Below are 18,200 nucleotides of genomic sequence, written 5' to 3' on the forward strand. Positions count from 1 at the left end.
AAATTTAAAAGCTTTAAAAAAGTATTTGCATTAAAACATGATAAAAGCTTTTCCGTTTTGTGAAAATATATTCAATCCTAAAAATAGTCAAAGTTGACAGTAAAACAATATGGGAAATGGTTGACAGCTCTGTAAACACTTAAAATTTAGAAGTAGGCCTCCCTGCCTTTATTTGTATGCTTGCGTATATATCTAACAACGTTTTCTCTGTGTATGAGGATAGCTCAAGATTATCTCCGAAGCTGCTAAGTTTTCGTGAAAGTATGAATTCACATCCTAATGCGCCACATTGGAGAAAACTCTATCTGAGCAGGGCAAAGTTAAAAGCTTCTAGCAATACTTCAGCTTTGCTGTCAGGATTTGCAATGGTGAGCATTCATATTAATCGGGTTTATCACGACCTTATGTTTAGGAGTGTCTAGCATTAACTATTTATTTGTGTGCTTTTGTTGCAGTAAGGCTGTACAAAATATGAAGAAAAAAAAATTAAATGTACATGTAGAATTTTCCAGATACATACAAGTCTTGTATAATAGATATCGAATGTCATTGAATTTTCTTAGTGTGTGCTGCAACTTCAGCAGCCAACAACTGGGCAATTATAAGCATTTTTGCAATTTCTTCAGATTCACAAGTACTACAATAAACTTAATATTGATCAAGATATATAATTATTTTAAAATGACAATTATAGGTATTACATTGTATTGATATGAACGAAAAACTTTTTTAATGCATACATGCATATGTACTGTTCAAGTTGTATTTTCACTTCAGGTCGCCCTGGTGGAGATAGGAATTGAAGATGATGTACCGTCAGGACTTGTTATAGCATTCAGTGTGTGCACCACTTTACTGGTGTCAGTTCATTTGCTAGCATTGATGGTGAGCACTTGCATTTTGCCCCACATCGAAGCTGTCAGTAATGTCCATAATGTCAACTCCGTCAAAGAGTCACCTCATGAAAAAATGCAGCTCTTCATACAGATGGCCTGGGCTTTTTCTACAGGACTTGGAATCATGTTATTCCTAGCGGAATTGGTGTTAATATGTTGGGTGAAGTTCACCTCATACAAGGTGGGACACAATGTGGCCGCTGCCTGGGCCTCCACGGCCATTGTGATACCTGTGGGAATTGTATTCTTGGTTTTTGCTTTTCATTTTTATAAAAAACTGATTGCGCATAAATTTGACAATCATGAGAGGGATCTTGCGGCTCTTGGCAGAATGGCTGAAGAGATTGATATGAACCACAGCATTCTGGATGTGTAGACATTGAGAGCTTCGCTTGACTGATTGAGGATTTAAATTTGGTGCTTTTTACGTCTATGATTTTTGTTAAGTATTTGTTAGAATATTGAACATTTATTTTAATATACAATCATGTAATTTATTTAAGAAATCACCTTGTAAAGCAAGTATATTTCATTTCAAAAGGTGCTAACATCAATATGAATGTGCATTTTAAACTTTAAGTTCTGAAACTATGTAAACAATCTCTTTTACAAGTTTAAGAAAATATTTACACCTAAATGATTTATCTGTTTGTAGAAAATTTTTATTATTAACAGAGATTGAATTTTGATTTTTAGCTCTACTGGTCAGAGGCCAGAAGAGCTTATGCGATAGTAATGCGTCCGGCGTCCGTCCGTCTGTCTGTCTGTCTGTCCGTCTGTCTGTAAACAATTTTTCAAAACGCTACTCCTCCTACAATTTTAGTCTGATTTCAATAAAACTTGGCACACAAGTAGACTACACTAAGATACATAAAATAGTGCATCGGTTTTTGATTTCGATGAACGGTGTTGCCATGGTTACTAAAAATAGAATTTTCTGAGAAATTCCTTTAAAATGCTACTCCTTCTACAGTTTTGGTCTGATTTCAATATTACTTGGCACACAAGTAGACTACACTAAGATACATAAAATAGTGCATCGGTTTTTGATTTCGATGAACGATGTTGCCATGGTTACTAAAAATAGAATTTTCTATGAAATTCCTTTTAAATGCTACTCCTTCTACAGTTTTAGTCTCATTTCAAATCACTTGGCACACAAGTAGACTACACTAAGATGCATAAAATAGTGCATCGGTTTTTGATTTCGATGAGCGGTGTTGCAATGGTTACTAAAAGTAGAATTTTCTGAGAAATTCCTTTAAAATGCTACTCCTTCTACAGTTTTGGTCTGATTTCATTATCACTTGGCACACAAGTAGACTACACTAATTTACATATAATAGTGCATCGGTTTTTGATTTAAATGAACGGTGTTGCCATGGTTATTAAAAGTAGAATTTTCTGTGGAATTCCTTTAAAATGCTACTCCTTCTACAGTTTTGGTCTGATTTCAATATAACTTATCACACAAATAGACTACACTAAGATACATAATTCTGTGCATCGGTTTTTGATCAGTACAAACCAGTAGAGCTACAGTCTCGACAGAGACTTCTGGTTTAAATTAATCATTTAGGAGGTTTGATGTTTTCTTTAAAAAAAAAAAAAAAATTTTAATAAGTATCATTGTTGACATTTCCTAATAATACGCATAGTAGAGAGTTTTTCATTTCCTAGAAAGTTAGATGTTTTATCAAACTTTTAATAGGTAGCATTGTTGACATTTCCTAATGATACGCATAGTCCAGAGTTTTTCATTTCTTAGGAGGTAAGATGTTTTTCAGATTTTTAACTAGCTGTTTTGACTTTTCCTCACCCTATTAAACAATATACATGGTAGTGCAGAGTTTTCCATTTCTTTCTCTATTGAACCTTAATCTCCAATGGGCTTTTTCTGATTATAAAGTTTGTAACCTCTCTGTACGTTTCTATGATTAAACATATGATGTTTATTAACTTTCTATTTGTTGTTTCTCATACAGTTGACATTCCACACACTTACATTGTTCTTTTGGGACTCAGGTGAGCTTCATAGCCTGAAGTCTTCTTGCTCTGCTTGATACTTTTTATTCCTTTTGAATGTTACAGAATCTAATTATGTTGCTGTAAGATTTATATAAAATGGTGCTATTTTATATGTATATGCAAAAGAAATATTTCATTAGTTTAAATTGCCTGAAGAGGTAATATTATGTGAATTTATTATATGAAATCTTGCCTTTTCAATATTATTCATTGGTATTATCTTATCTAAATAATATTTATTTTTTTGTAACAATTAAGAGGCTTTAGTTTCTGACAATAAAAAGGTTTGTCTTACATACTCTACGTGACATGGACCTGTTTTCCAGCACAACTGCTTTGCATTTTAGAGTCCTTTTTTCTGGGGGGGGGATAAACATGTAACTGTAAGAAAATTATTTCGTACATTTAGTTCATTCAATAGAATTAGACATAATGTCCTGAATTTTGCTGTTTGAATTGATGCATGGTCTCTTGTTTTCTTTTCATGTTAAAAAGATCCAGTAGTTGAAAGGTTCAATGTACAGGGTGTATAGGCCTATCATCTTCATCATCGTTATGGATTGTGTCAGCATTGTTTTATATTATAACGAAATGTAGTAAATTCCTCCTGTTTTGTGCTCACATTGATAATCATTCCTAAATGATGTAAATTTCCATGTTGTATATGTCAATTTATATGTAAATAAATTATTATTTGATAGAATGTGTTTATGATGTCTGTACCGTCTAAAAGACTACCTAGCAAACATCTCTAATAAATTAGCACAGACGGAGATGAAGATTATATAATTTCAAATTTTTGTAGGAGTTGCTGCTTGCTCGTACAGGCCGGAAAATCCTTGTGTTGTAAATTTAGAATTTATCAGTTGGCAGTGAATACAAATCTTGTCTCATCACATCGAATGCACGGAACATTTTATTCATTTGAGGCATTCGACCTATTAAATCCCAGAAGTTAAAAAAACCTCTGAAAAATATCAAAAAAATATGGCGGAGATATTTCCAAGAAATAATTGATGCCAAATATTTCATGTTTTCGGTTTGATTGAAGTTTTACATTGAGGAATAATGACAAACAATAAAATGGTTTATTTAAATATGGAAGACAGCTTCAAAACAATCAGGATCTTGTTCGTATGGAATGCAAGGGTTAATATTCTCTGATTTTCCAAATATTATGAATAACAGACACTTGACGAATTTTTGGTGTGCTTCTGAGAATTTTCATTAAACACTATTTAAGTATTTATAATTGATTACACAAATTCCGAGTCGTATACTCCGATATCTGCATGAAATCATTTCCCCCCTTTTTTTTGGGGGGGGGTTAAGTTTTAAGAGACTGATCCTCTAAATACTATTTAAGTAAAAGATAAAATAGGTACATTTAACATATGATCGCATAATACTAACTGACCAAAAAAAATTCGAGAATTCACTTCCAAATTTATATAATCAGGGACCTATATACTAAGTATATAGTCCCTGATATAATAAGCTATGAAGGCTATGTGCATCTGCAAAAATTAAGATCTCTCTCTCTCTCTCTCTCTCTCTCTCTCTCTCTCTCTCTCTCTCTCTCAATTGAAGTACAATTGAGAATTGCAACTGTCAAATATTGTTGTAATGCAGCTTAAACCGTGTTATGTAACTATCTAATAAAGGTCTGTCATCTTTATCATAAATAATAAGGAAACGAATTAGTATAAGTTTCTCTCTCTCTCTCTCTCTCTCTCTCTCTCTCTCTCTCTCTGTCATGGTCAAATAAAATATGGTTTAAACTAACTGTGGATTTCTAGGACAATTCATTCATCAAAATAGATTAAGAAATTCCAAATTAATATTCAACGAATGAAAACAATAAAGACATATTTTTATTTCAATTTATATCATTCAATCTATGAATCTAAGCGAGATGAATCTTTATAATAAAACTCTATCGGATACGCAATATTACATCTTGAGAAAAATCAACGCCAAATAATGATACACTCGTAACCTATTTTGAGATATTAACTGGCAAGTTTTATGGTCGTAGGAAGTGTTTTTTTTATTTAAAAAAAAATTGTCACAAATAATTACTAAAAATTGTTACTAAAACATTTCGAAGAAATACCTACATTTGTACACACATGATTTACAAATATCTGTAAATTCAAGTAATGGTAACTTTTATGTTATTTTTATACATGTACATGTGTTCTTTGCACTCAGTTTTTTTTTTCGTGTTCCAGTGGAAGTTGGAATAAAAAAAGCCTATTTGAAAACAGTAATTTAAAAATATAACAACATATAAACAACTTAATATCACAACATATATGCCTTTTCTTTCAAATTTTTCATTGTTTAGCCGTTTTAAAATTTATCGGGCTCGGAAGTCAATAAACTCCATCCTGTACCATAGCAACCGAGGTAAATCTCTCGTACTTGTTTGTAAACATCGATTTTTGGCATAAATGATAGAAACTACGTAGAAAAGGTGTAGAAGAGGACCTTTTGTCAGGTTCTGAAAATAATAATTTAGGTATTTAAGTAAAAAATTAAGATGCCTCATATAAAACAACCCAAAGACAAGGAACCTCTGTGGAAAGACTGGGATTATTTGGCCCAGAAAAAAGGAGTTCGTCATACCGTGTACTCAGTAAATGGGGATCAGTATACCGGAGAATGGCTTGACAATAAAAAAGACGGTAAGTATGGGATTTTTCTGTCAATATTGCTTTAATGGGGGGCGTAAACTAAAATATAGTAAGCTTTCGAAGGGGGTGGGTATGTGAATATGTTGATATGAGCATTCTACATGTTGCAGGAAAGGGCACATATAAGTGGAAGGAGAATGGAGCTCTGTATGATGGAGATTGGAAGAGAGGAAAAAGAAATGGTTTTGGAACATACAGCATGCCTGATGGAAAGGGTGGTTACAAGAAGGAATATTCTGGGGGCTGGAAAAATGATATGAGACATGTAAGTTCGCAGTAATGTCTATAAATCTTTGCATCAATTTAAATACTGAAATAAATATGTCCCATGAAAAAGCAGCACATTGCCATTGGACATGTTAACCCAGGACCCCTGGCATTGCAAGATGGAAAAAGAGTCCAATATTAGGATAATGTTTGTTGTTCTTGCACTTCATACACCATTTTAATAGACACATGTGCATATAATATTATTTTTTGTTTTCTCAGGGGTATGGAACCCAGTTTTATACAGATGAGGAGTATTATGAGGGTGAATGGTATGCAGATAAAAGAAGTGGTTGGGGAAGAATGTATTATAGAGATGGGACGATATATGAGGGAGAGTGGTATGATGATCAGAGAAACGGTCAAGGAATGCTTAGATTAAGTAAGACAATAACAGCTTATTTCACATGTATCAATAACTTTTATTTTGTAGGAGCATTAATTAAATGCTTTTTAATTGAATAATTAAGTTAAAAAATACAAATTAAAAGAAGTAAAAATTTCTAGGTTTTTGTTTTTTGATTTCATGTTTTGTTTTCTTTTCTTTTGAAAGTAGTTCATGGTTTAAATTGAACCGTTTATTAGACTTGATATTGAAAAAAGAGCTAATTTTCAAATGAGACGCCATTCCTAAACTAGACTGAAACATTCACAATTTTAAAATTTCAGCCAATGAAAACCGATATGAAGGATCATGGCGAGATGACAAGAAAAATGGCCCTGGTAAATTCTTTTATCTTACAACTGGACAGATATATGAAGGTGTCTGGAATAATGATATTGCTAAATGTGGAGCAATGAAAGACTTTAATAGAGATGAAGCACCACAGCCAACAAAATACCCAATTCCTGATGTAAGTAAAAATTAAAGATTTCAGGAAGGATGGAGAAAAAAAGTTTATACTGTTAAATGTTATCCATTATGGCCATTAGACCCTTACTTTCTGTAACTGATTTCAAATTTCACATTATTTTTATTTTATTGTTTTATACTAACTTGTTATAATTTTCTATTTTATTGAACTTTTTATGAAAATTGAATAATTTCAAACCTTCCAACATTTCCTCAAAAATAAATATCAGTCTAATTAAAATTAGATCTTTGATCCGCTCCAGTTTGATCGCTACTTTGTGTAGCGATCAAACTGGAGCGGATCAAAGATCTAATTTTAATTAGATTGAAATAAATATTTAAATGAAAACTGAAGTAGTGAAGTATAATCTCATTCAACTTTAACTTCAAACTCTTGCAAACATCCTAATGTTACTGGGCCTCCACTGGCTCCAGTCCATTGCATTGCAAATTTTCAAATTTTAATGTAATTTTTTACAGCCAAAATAGAGCTGTAATACCGCCAACTCAGCTTTAAAAAAATTTCAATCAATCCAGTAGTCTCCCTTACATTCACATATTTAACCTTGCTGTATAAGAAAGACTGAGAGAGAGAGAGAGAGAGAGACCTTTTCAAAATACACTTCCACAGATGTTTAAAACACAAATGTATTTTTTAAAATCATTTTTAAAGGTCCATCATCCCTCTGATCACCTGGATAAAATTTTGATTTCTCTAATAATTTTCCAAAAGAAGTCAAATTTAATTAAAAATTTATATAATTTCAGCATACCTTTTTGGGGCAAAATTTCACAGAAATGATTGAAGTTTGACAGTGCTATCAAGAAATGCATGTTATAGTAATTTTTCCCAGTGAGAAGTTATCTCTCTTATCATGGTATCAAACGAACTTAGAATAAAAAAAATTATACAGATATCTATCGACACATTATCATAAGTAAATTTTACATTCAAAACATTTAGATTGTCTAAATGTGCTGTTCCATTTCATTTGATCAAATGGAACTCCATTATCACAAAGTTACTTTAGGGATCTCGACTCGAGTGAGTCAGCAAATGACGAACTTCATTTTATCAGCTTTTCTCATTGACCAGAGGAGTAGATCAAATTGTACATAATATATAAGTTGACATAAAAATTAAACAGAAAGTAAGCAGTTCACTGTTGACACTTTGAAGCAGTGTTACAGGCTGTTTGTCACTAAATGGTTAAATGTGCGACGACTTGTAAGTGCTACTTCAAGTTTGCAGAAAAAAAAAAGAAAAAAAAAACATTTGTACGATTTAGAAATTCGTTTGTACGATTTCTTTTTTAAATCGCTGTAGGGTTTAGAATAGTCTGGACCGATTTATAGAAAAAAATACTTCTAACGGCAAATAATTATTATTTGGTCCAGCATAGTTTTTTTTAACCTATTTCGAGTATGCTGAATCCGAAAAAATATGCTGGCCTTCATGAAAATGGCGTTAAAAAGGTCAAAATGGCGATTCAAAATGGCGGACATAATTTTTTTTCTAATTTTCTCTTAATATCGTTCAAAAAGAGAAATAATGTGTGAATATCTCAGTCTGAGTGTAATGCAAGTATAAAAATGAAAATAGAATGCTAACATTATTAGTTTAACTCAGAAAATTTAGTCGTTTCTACACTTAATTCGAATTTTCTCTGATTTTTTGTCTATTGTTCTATATTCTGTTTTGTTCAGGATTTTACATTTGCAAATATCCATACACTGCAGATTTGTATTTTTTCTTCTGCATCTCACTATTCTACAACTGAATGATGGTGCAGCTATAAGTTATAAGTCAAGATGGCGATTCAAAATGGCGGATATTCATCTTTTCAAAATTATTTCTTAATGTCGTTTACATAGGAGAAAGGATTTGTGAATATCTTACTGAGCGTAGTACAACTATGTAAATTGCCAACAAAACACTAAATTGATCACTTTAAATCGGAAAATTTAGATTAGAAATGTGTTAATTCGCTCAAAATGGCGATTCAAAATGACGTCTTGTACACTCGAATTTCGTAGAAACTGCTTAATTCTGAGTCGTTTAGCAGAAAATAAATTACATTTTGTTTTTAAATATATAGAATGTATAATATATTTATTAGTCCATTAGATGTGAACAAACAAAAAATACTTGAAAAGATTATTTTTTTTCTGGAAATAGTTAAAACAAACTCGACTTAAGAGTTTCCAAATTTTCCCCATCGTATTTGACCGTGTTCCAAAGCCTTTGAGCCCCCGTCCACCTAAAATTACTCTTGAATCGATGTCATTATCACCTCGAACTTCTACCTCAACATCCCTCGGCACCATCAAATATAACTGAAGAAATTCATGTCCGATTTCATCGAATACTTTGTTCTAGCTTTTTAGCACTTATAAGAACTTAGTATTATCCCCTAACATCTTCTATTCCAGCTTTAAATATTTGCTATATGTTTCGGTCTGTCTCCGGAATTTTGGTATTTTCAACACTCAAGTAAAATGGTGCCCCGTGTCAAGGATGACAACCCCCTTGGCACGTAAAAGATCGTTTCTCTGGAGTTCGAAAAAGAGTAAGCTCACTGGGGGCCGCGAGAGAAACCAAACTCCTATTATTTTAATTGATAGTCCGTCGAAACATAGCTGAAAAATTGCCGACTCGGCGTTAAACAATATAAAATAAATCAACCAGCACTCAAGGAGCAACACATTTATGTTCAAATGTTTAAAGTCTATTTTGTTTTCCAAAACCTTACGCAAAATGAACTAGAGGTCCTGTGAGCAATTAGCTCACTAAATGACACCACCATCTCCCATATGAGTACAATGACAGCGTCCATGTTTTGCTATGGGAAACCCAAAATATGTGTCTGATCAAACAAAAACATATGAGGTGCACAATGGCACTATGAAACAAAGAATCTACGGAAGTCTCATTAAATTTCATTCAGTGGTATAAGAGGAGTTCCGGATAAGAGATGGGTACCCCAAAGTGTAACAGACGGACGGACGGACGGGCATACTGATTACTCTATACCCTCCCGCTTTTCAAGCGGGGGTATAAAAAATCTCTGATATTCAAGACACGTAGCTCTTTATTTTGTGACCTCGTATAGATTTGTTGTCTTTTAGGGTAGAAAGGTCATTCTTTTAGCAAGAAAACTCTCAAACTTTATCATCTGGAATCACATTGTGTGCATATTTTGGTGAGAAAAGTTGTAAAATTATGCAATTTAAGAGCCCCTGCAGATTCCTCGTGATTCCTATCACTTACAAGCTTTCGTACCAATAGGCCTAAGCCATTCTTGATTTCGATTTAGTCAACACTTTTCTTGACAACATTTTCTTGAACACTTCAAGAACTTTACAAGGCAACTTGATCCACACACTTTGTTAGGATATTGTAAGGTTGTATCAAGAATCGAGGGGGGTTGAAAACAAACATTTTCTTCTTTCAGATTTTGTGAATTTCAAAATTTTTAAATTTATATACACAGTTCAGTACAAAATTATCCGTTCACAGCATGAAATATTTGATAATGCAGTTGAATTTTTGACTGAGAATAACAAAATGCAAATGTAGGGATACAGAATCAAAGCTGGACAATCAAGAAAATTTATGGTTTACGTATATTATACTAATAATTCTTAATAAATATGTTTGTATTTGGATATTATAATATATTAAGATTTATATGATGTAACAAGTACTAGCCCTCTAATTGGTCGTGGTCAATCATTTTAAAAATCATACTAAATTATGTTGCACTAGACCTTCCACATAAACATAAATATCAATTTTTTTTCTACACTGGACTTAAAATAGATCAAGAATTTCCAACAACTAAAATATATCTAAACAATAGAAGTTATTAAACAAAAATCCGTGTTATAAAAATCCTAAGTCATTTACAAAAATATCATCCAACTTTCATTGCGTATTTTAACATTATTCATGACTAAAAAAACAAACTGTAATTTATTTTCTGCAAAACGAACCAGAATTTAGCAGTTTGGGTATTTCACGAAATTCGGGTGTATAAGACGTCATTTGATTTGCCATTTTGAGTTAATTAATACATTTCAAATTTAAACGACTAAATTTTCTGATTTAAAGTGATCAAATTAGTGTTCTATTTTCATTTTACATAGTTATACTATGCTCAGTAAGATATTCACAAATCCTTTCTCCTTTGTAAACGACATTAAGAATTAAAAAAAATTGAAGAAAAAGATGAATATCCGCCATTTTCAATCGCCATTTTCACTTTTAACTTACAGCTGCACCATCATTCAATTGTAGAATAGTGAGATGTAGAGAGAAAAATACAAATCTGCGGTGTATGGATATTTGCAAATGTAAAATCCTGAACAAAGAAGAATATAGAAACAATAGACAAAAAATCAGAGAAAATTCGAATTAAGTGTAGAAACGACTAAATTTTCTGAGTTTAACTAAAAATGTTAGCATCCTATTATATTTTTTTTATAGTTTTATTACACTCAGTTAGATATTCACTAATTACTTCTCCATTTTGAACAACATTAAGAGAAATTAGAAAAATTAGATGTCCGCCATTTTGAATCGCCATTTTGACCTCTTTAACGCCATTTTCATGAAGGCCAGCATATTTTTTCGGATTCAGCATACTCGAAATAGGTTAAAAAACTATGCTGGACCAAATAATAATTATTTGCCGTTAGAAGTTATTTCTAGCCTTCTTTTTAAAAATCAGGACCAGACTAGAAATGCGTTTGTACAATTTTGAAATTTGTTTGTACGATTTAGAAATTCGTTTGAACTTTTTTAAAAATCGTTTGCACAATTAAGAAATGCGTTTGTGCGATTAAGAAATTCGTTTGTACGATTTAGAGATTCGTTGGTACAATTAAGAAATTCGTTTGTACGATTTTTTAAATGCTTCTACAATTTAGAAATTCATTTGTACGATTTTCGATATTTTTTCTGCAACATTGAAATGGCACTTAAATACCGTCTTATTAATGTGATTGTCACAGAGAACTTTTTCCCAAATGGCATCGCTGAAGTCAGTCCGTAAAAATATTGTATTAAGTTTGTTAGGGGTCCATTGGTCATGTGTGGAGTCCGGACCCCTTATATTACTTTATTTTAAAATAACTTGTACTTGTATTTTCACCACAAAGCACCCAACAAAATAACATCGAAAACGTACAGCAAACGTCAGTTTCTAAAAAAAAAATTCCATCTGAATTCATTTCGCTATTTTTAGCATTTGTCCTGCGACCCCCCCCCCCCCCCCCCCCCACACACACACACACACACACAAACGCTACCTGTTTTTGTTCAGTAGAGTTCTAAATTATGTAACAATTTGAACTTTGGCAGTTATTCGTTTTATAAATGCCATTTTACAAAGTTACGACCATATACATGTAGATTATATATAGACAATTAAATTTTTTGAGTGCAATACTAGATTTTGATGTGCTCCATTACCCCTTTTCGCAGCTTTTTAGAATTTCTAATAATTTTGAATTTTGAGGATATGTGTGATTTTTTAAAATTGAAATTATCCGGATTTATTTCTTTAAAATATTTTCAACACATTTGGGTACAGCTTTAATGGAACAGTCACGACAAAAGTTGAGATATTTTAAAAATACTCTTTAATGACTCTTGCATTTACATTATACACAATGTCATGTATATGTATGTGTATTTATATGGATCTAAATTGTTATGATATAATATTACCTTTTTACCTTTGACTTTACAGGTCAAATTGTTCAATTCTGATGCAGTATTACAAGATGCAGAAGAGCAGTTCCTACACGATCATGAATAGTGTTTCACTAGCTGTCTACAAGTGCATTCTGTCATATACACACGAACATCAAATATTAACTTTTTTATATAAAAAAAAAGTAAATTAGTTGAATCAAACCTTTATTCTGATTTTTTTTTAAAATGAGAATTTACTTATTGTGATAGCGAAAAAATCTGAATTTTTGAGCGTATTTTGAAATTATTGAAAATATTGTATTGGAAAGTGTGACGAATGAAGCGTGTTTGATAAATTGTTGATGTGCTTGTTGTTTTCTGAATGTTTATATGGATGTATGCTTGGCTCATATTGGGTTTTTTTTATTATCAATTTTCCAGTTTTTTGTTAGATTCTGTGAATTAATATCATAAGAATCCTTTTCTGGAAAAAGAATAAAATATTTAAATACATTTAAAGGTATTTTTGATTTATTATTTCAAATGCTAGTTGAATTGATTATTAAATGGATTAATTAAGAAATTCAGAAGTGTGCTCGGATCAAGATAAAACTGCTCCAATAATTTGATACAGTTTAGTGTGGGGGCTGTTTATAAAGGGAATTGTATTTGATACAATTCCACGTTTGTTTGGGACAACATCACTGAATTCAGTATTCAACCCCGCCAAAATTAAGATTTATGAACAATTATTAGTACATGTAGTCATTTAGCCACATATAACAGGCACGTAGCATTGTTAAGCGCTAAGCGCAGCGCACAGCGCTTTCTGTCAGCGTAAATCTACTTCCGTTCTGGATCCAGCGCCACTATAAGCAAGTTAGATAACTCCACTTGTTATTCTAAAAATATGCAACTGGAAATCCCTGACTCTCTTTCTGCTATTTTAGTGTAATGCTGCGTTACGTGCATTTCTAATAATAGAAGGTAATTAGTAAGGTTTAAGGATGTTCCACAGTTAGAAGATAAGAGCTGTTCTTATCATGCTCTTCTGTATACATTGTAGTTCATTTAAATCATGTCGGCACACATTAATTTGGTACCTCGTAGCTTACAATTGCTGCCTCTATGGCGCAATTACTTAATTATAGAACCAGTATATTATTTATTATGTACATGCAATATAGTGATTGAATATTCATACGTACCCGGTACATGATTTAAAACTCAGATGGGATTTTGATAAAGTTTTAAATCTCAAACTGGAAGTGAGTTATTCAATAAAAGAAATCACATAAAACTGATTTACAATGTATTACTTACATAATATGGTACGTTCTATATATCCATATAAACTATAATTATTTTTTCTTCTAGACAATTATTTCAGGCAATGTAACTAAAACAAGCGTTTCTATTAACATCTTGCACCATGCTGAGATTTATCAGTGAAGTTGATTTTCGCATCTAAGTATCAATTAGTAACAGACTGGAATGCATTCAAGGACGGTTTTTTTTTAATGTCTATACTTGTGTTGTACATAATTCGAAAGGAAGGGCAGTTTGTGGCTGTACAGACATGTACAGCATGTGGTGGATGTGTTTTCAACGAATCCACTCAAATAGTAAAACTTATTTCTCGGAATACATGTATTGTGCTCTAAAATTGTGCGTGTAGTGTGCAGGATATGGTGAAACATGCTAAAACTTTAATTAACGTTCTTAGCAATGGACAGAAATAGGGCTGACGAAATGTTAAGCAAACGGTGTAATACTTGAAGTAGGGAACTTACGATGGCCGATATCAGCCTGTACAAATTCCGACTGCTTTTAAAATTTGTACATCTAAAATGTACATTGACATGTACATTTTGCAATGACAGTGCACACTTCGTGTTCTTAACTTTTTTCTGTACATGTACTTTTTGCAATGACAGTGCACACTTTGTGCTCTTAACTTTTGTCTGTACATGTACAAAATGGCAAAAAGACAAATGTCAAAACGTGAGCGGTTGAAACGCATATGCTCTTACTTACAATTCCTGGTCGGCGAAAAACCATTAAATATGAATAAAAGTGTACAACGGGGAAAAGTTGAACAATTAATATCAAAACAAGATTTGTTTTGTAAAACACTATGCCAGCAATGATAACACAATTCGGGGTGGGACATAGACGTGGTATACACCTGTAAGATGCAAAGTCGAAAACAATTAAGACCTTTTGTTTTTTTTAAAAAAAGTATTGTGTTATGGTTAATTACTAAATACTTTATGAAACGCAATGTTACAGTTTTTAAAATGATGGTCAAAGGTTACAGTTGAGGTCACAATTTAATCTTACGTTATATTATGGTTAGACTCTTACTCGATCATAAAATGTCCTTTACAACTTCCCTTTACTTTTGATCAAAAAGTAGTGTAAACTATATAATCATAATTTTCTGGGTTGGATGGGGGCAATTCATTGAACAAGAAATGTTTGTGGAAGGTGATTTTAATCTATGGGAATTTAATTCTTTTCAGTAAAAGAAGACAAATTTTATCATTAGTTTTAATGTTCACAAGAATGTTTACATTTTCTTTTAATATTTCTCATCCTTTTTATCGCAAAATTAATCTTCTCAGTGCCTTGTCCAATTTAATTCATATTTAATCGTTTTTCGCCGATCAGGAATTGTAATCAGAAGCATATGTGTTTCAACCGTTCACGTTTTGACATTTGCCTTTTTGTCATTTTGTACATGTGCAGACAAACGTTAAGAGCATAAAGTGTGCACTGTCATTGCAAAATGTACATGTCAATGTACATTTTAGATGTACAAATTTCAATAGCAGTCGAAATATGTACAGGCTGATATCGGCCATCGTAGGAACTAGGATTAAATAGTTTATGTAAAGATGTGTCTCAGCTGTGTTGCCGATTCTTAATGAAGACTAAATAAAAACAGAATAAAATAATGATGTATACCTTCATGAAGATTTATTAATACTTGATATTAATACTGTATTTTCTTTATTGGACTCTTGAATTATTAATCATTGAAATAGCAGAAATATTATGGGCAATTATTTTCAGTATTCCTTTTTTAACTAGCACAACAATGTCGTAGATATGTTTTTCCTCTCAACATGTTTTGCATGGTAGTGAAGATCATAATACACAAGTAAAGAATGGTGAAATGCACCAGGCGTCTGCAAAAAAATACTGAAGCATTTTAAATTATTTCAACAATAGTCAAAAATACTTTTGGGGGTTTAACGTATGACGGGTTTGACGTATTTTAAATCCAAAGAAGAAAAGTGTAAAAAATTTATTGCAAAAACGTATCATCTACTAATGAGTGACCCATATTGTACATCAACACAAATGTTACTGCAAATACATGTACACTGTAAATCAAATATTTGAATATCAGAGATTACAGGATAACATCAAAAGATAAATATAATATCTTTACACTAAAATGTATATTTACATATTATCTCTGACATAAAGGGCGTTAATTCTACGGATGTTAATTTCATTTACATATGACGTTGTTACAAACATGATGCCAATCTTCAATTTGAAAAACTTGTAAACGCAGAATGAATTTGTTATTAAATATGATCACCAGAAGATTTTATCTTTCAGTGTTGCACGTAAATGAGAGGAATTTTAGCGACATTTTCAAGTGTTAACATTTTTTTTTCAAATACATTGTATACATTTTCCAGCAAAAGTATTGTCTTCAGACAGTATAGCTACATGTACATTTAGAGTTTAAATTTGATCGGAAAGCTCGATTATCATCTCGAAAGAAAATAATTTTACACGCAAAAATATTTTCTTGCAATTTCTTGTACAGTACTGTAAGTAAAATGGATTGATCTTTTGACATACGAAGATAATGTATGATGTTTGAAAAAAAGGCATGAGGCAATGCTGAATTTCATATCCCAACGGGGTTCACATATTCAGGACTCACATACTTTTTGACAACTGTGCTCGACCTAGCGGTATCGCGCTGTCAAAATATCGCTTAGAATTCAATACAACAGGACAATTTAAATTAAAATATAATTCTGACGAATTCCAAATCAATATGCTTAGCGCTTCTTAGTACTTTCAGTACTTTGATTTTTGAAAGTGGGGGGCCAACCAGAAAAAAATTTTTTTAACTTACCTAAAAAAGTTGACAAGCAAAAAAAAAAAAAAAAAAAAAACCAAAATTAAAAATTGCCCAAACTCGAAAATCCTATTTTGTGGGGGGGTTAATTACCAACTTTTTTTTAGGCAAACTTCCTTTCACTTCCAATTTTTTGCTACATTTCCTTGATATCGCTATACTGTGGTAAAAAGGGGGGGAACCATCCTTTCAATTAACCTTTTCTATAGTAAAGATAATGTTGGGGAAAAAAGGGGGGGGGGGGGCAGGCCCCCCTGTTGCTACGTCCTTGTATAAAGTGTCTATATCAGTTTCAAGCTTTTAAAATGGTAATGCTAAGTCGGTTAATTAGCAATGCAAAAAGTGAAAATCTTAAAATCTTAAACGAAATAAATATTAATACCGAAAGGATGGCAAACACATAACGTCACCGAAATTGCTTCATTTTTTTTAAAATTTTATTACCTACAAATTTTAGACAGTCCTTTTTTTAATGCTCTGTAGATATCCATCAGGATTGAGGGGAGGGGGTTGCTTATGTACCTACTCAATAACTGCTTCTTTCTGAATCCATATGAAGCTCTTTTTTCTGAGTTCATGGACGAAAATATCACTTTTTAAGAACATGGCTAGAATTCAATAAAAAATCATAAATTTGAAAATTATATATAAATTAAAACTGAAAGAGTAATGTATTATCATTGCATAATCCACAACTGGAATAATGATCGGGATCAAGTTCTTTGTCAAAGAAAATAAAATCAATTTCCGGTTGCTGGTTCTGAACAACAACAAAAAATCAGTGTTATGTTTTCCATAAAATAATGCGCAGCAGCACTAATTCTTGGGTAGGTAGTTCAATTTCTAACATGGATATTTTCTTGAAACGACTTTCCCGTCGCGTGAACCATCATCAAAGTCATAAACAAAAAACAATGATCACTGACACATGTGACATGAATGATGATGTTGATGCGTACATTGTAAAAGTTTCATACTGGACATAATGTACATTGAGTCACTAGTGAGTGATACAAAGGAAAATCATTTTTTTCCAAAACTTGTAACCTGAGACAAAGGCTGCTTTGTCATTTGTTTGTGTTGATCAAAGTTTTGAACATAGGAAGTTCGTGATCACGAAAAATGTCAACAGATTGTCATGCTGAAATCAAGCCTCAATATATTGAAAAATGCAAATTTATCAAAATCACTACTAAAACTCGCCGATACGACAAGTCACCGAAAGAAGGGTCACCGACAGACACATCATCCACCGAATATATAAAACTTCAAAATTTAACAAATATTTAGAGAAAATCATGTATGTGAATAAATGTTTTTATTCATTTCAAATCTTTCATTTAATCAAAAACTTCACTCAATATTGCTGACCTATAACCCTGCTCGGATTCACGAGAAGCGATCTGTATGCGCTAGACCAACAATGATGGATATACAAAAAAGACAAAGGAAAACATGTTTTTTAATACATCTTTGATTATGTTTATTATATCTGAATACTTTTCACAACATCTAACAATTATTATATGAATTTCTACTCAACGACACTTTTGTCGGTGAATTGTCCATTCGGCGAATTTGCACG

At 32.0% G+C, this 18,200-nt stretch overlaps 2 protein-coding genes across 2 annotated transcripts; both read left to right on the top strand.

Moving 5' to 3' along the window:
• The first annotated feature begins 98 nt into the window (after positions 1 to 98).
• Positions 99 to 1,584, top strand: LOC134252528 (calcium release-activated calcium channel protein 1-like). The gene is made up of 2 exons (XM_062735032.1): positions 99 to 368; positions 778 to 1,584. The coding sequence occupies exons 1-2, from the start codon at positions 177 to 179 to the stop codon at positions 1,270 to 1,272; spliced, it is 687 nt and encodes a 228-aa protein (XP_062591016.1). The 5' UTR covers positions 99 to 176; the 3' UTR covers positions 1,273 to 1,584.
• A 3,741-nt stretch (positions 1,585 to 5,325) lies between these two features.
• LOC134251913 (MORN repeat-containing protein 3-like) lies at positions 5,326 to 12,881 on the top strand. Its single transcript, XM_062734337.1, has 5 exons — positions 5,326 to 5,614; positions 5,734 to 5,888; positions 6,113 to 6,272; positions 6,560 to 6,744; positions 12,500 to 12,881. The coding sequence occupies exons 1-5, from the start codon at positions 5,470 to 5,472 to the stop codon at positions 12,566 to 12,568; spliced, it is 714 nt and encodes a 237-aa protein (XP_062590321.1). The 5' UTR covers positions 5,326 to 5,469; the 3' UTR covers positions 12,569 to 12,881.
• The last annotated feature ends 5,319 nt before the right edge of the window (positions 12,882 to 18,200 follow it).

This window comes from Saccostrea cucullata, unplaced genomic scaffold, assembly GCF_032062105.1.
Source record: "Saccostrea cucullata isolate Sc308-1 unplaced genomic scaffold, CSIRO_AGI_Scuc_v1 ctg1, whole genome shotgun sequence".
NCBI classification, from domain to species: domain Eukaryota; kingdom Metazoa; phylum Mollusca; class Bivalvia; order Ostreida; family Ostreidae; genus Saccostrea; species Saccostrea cuccullata.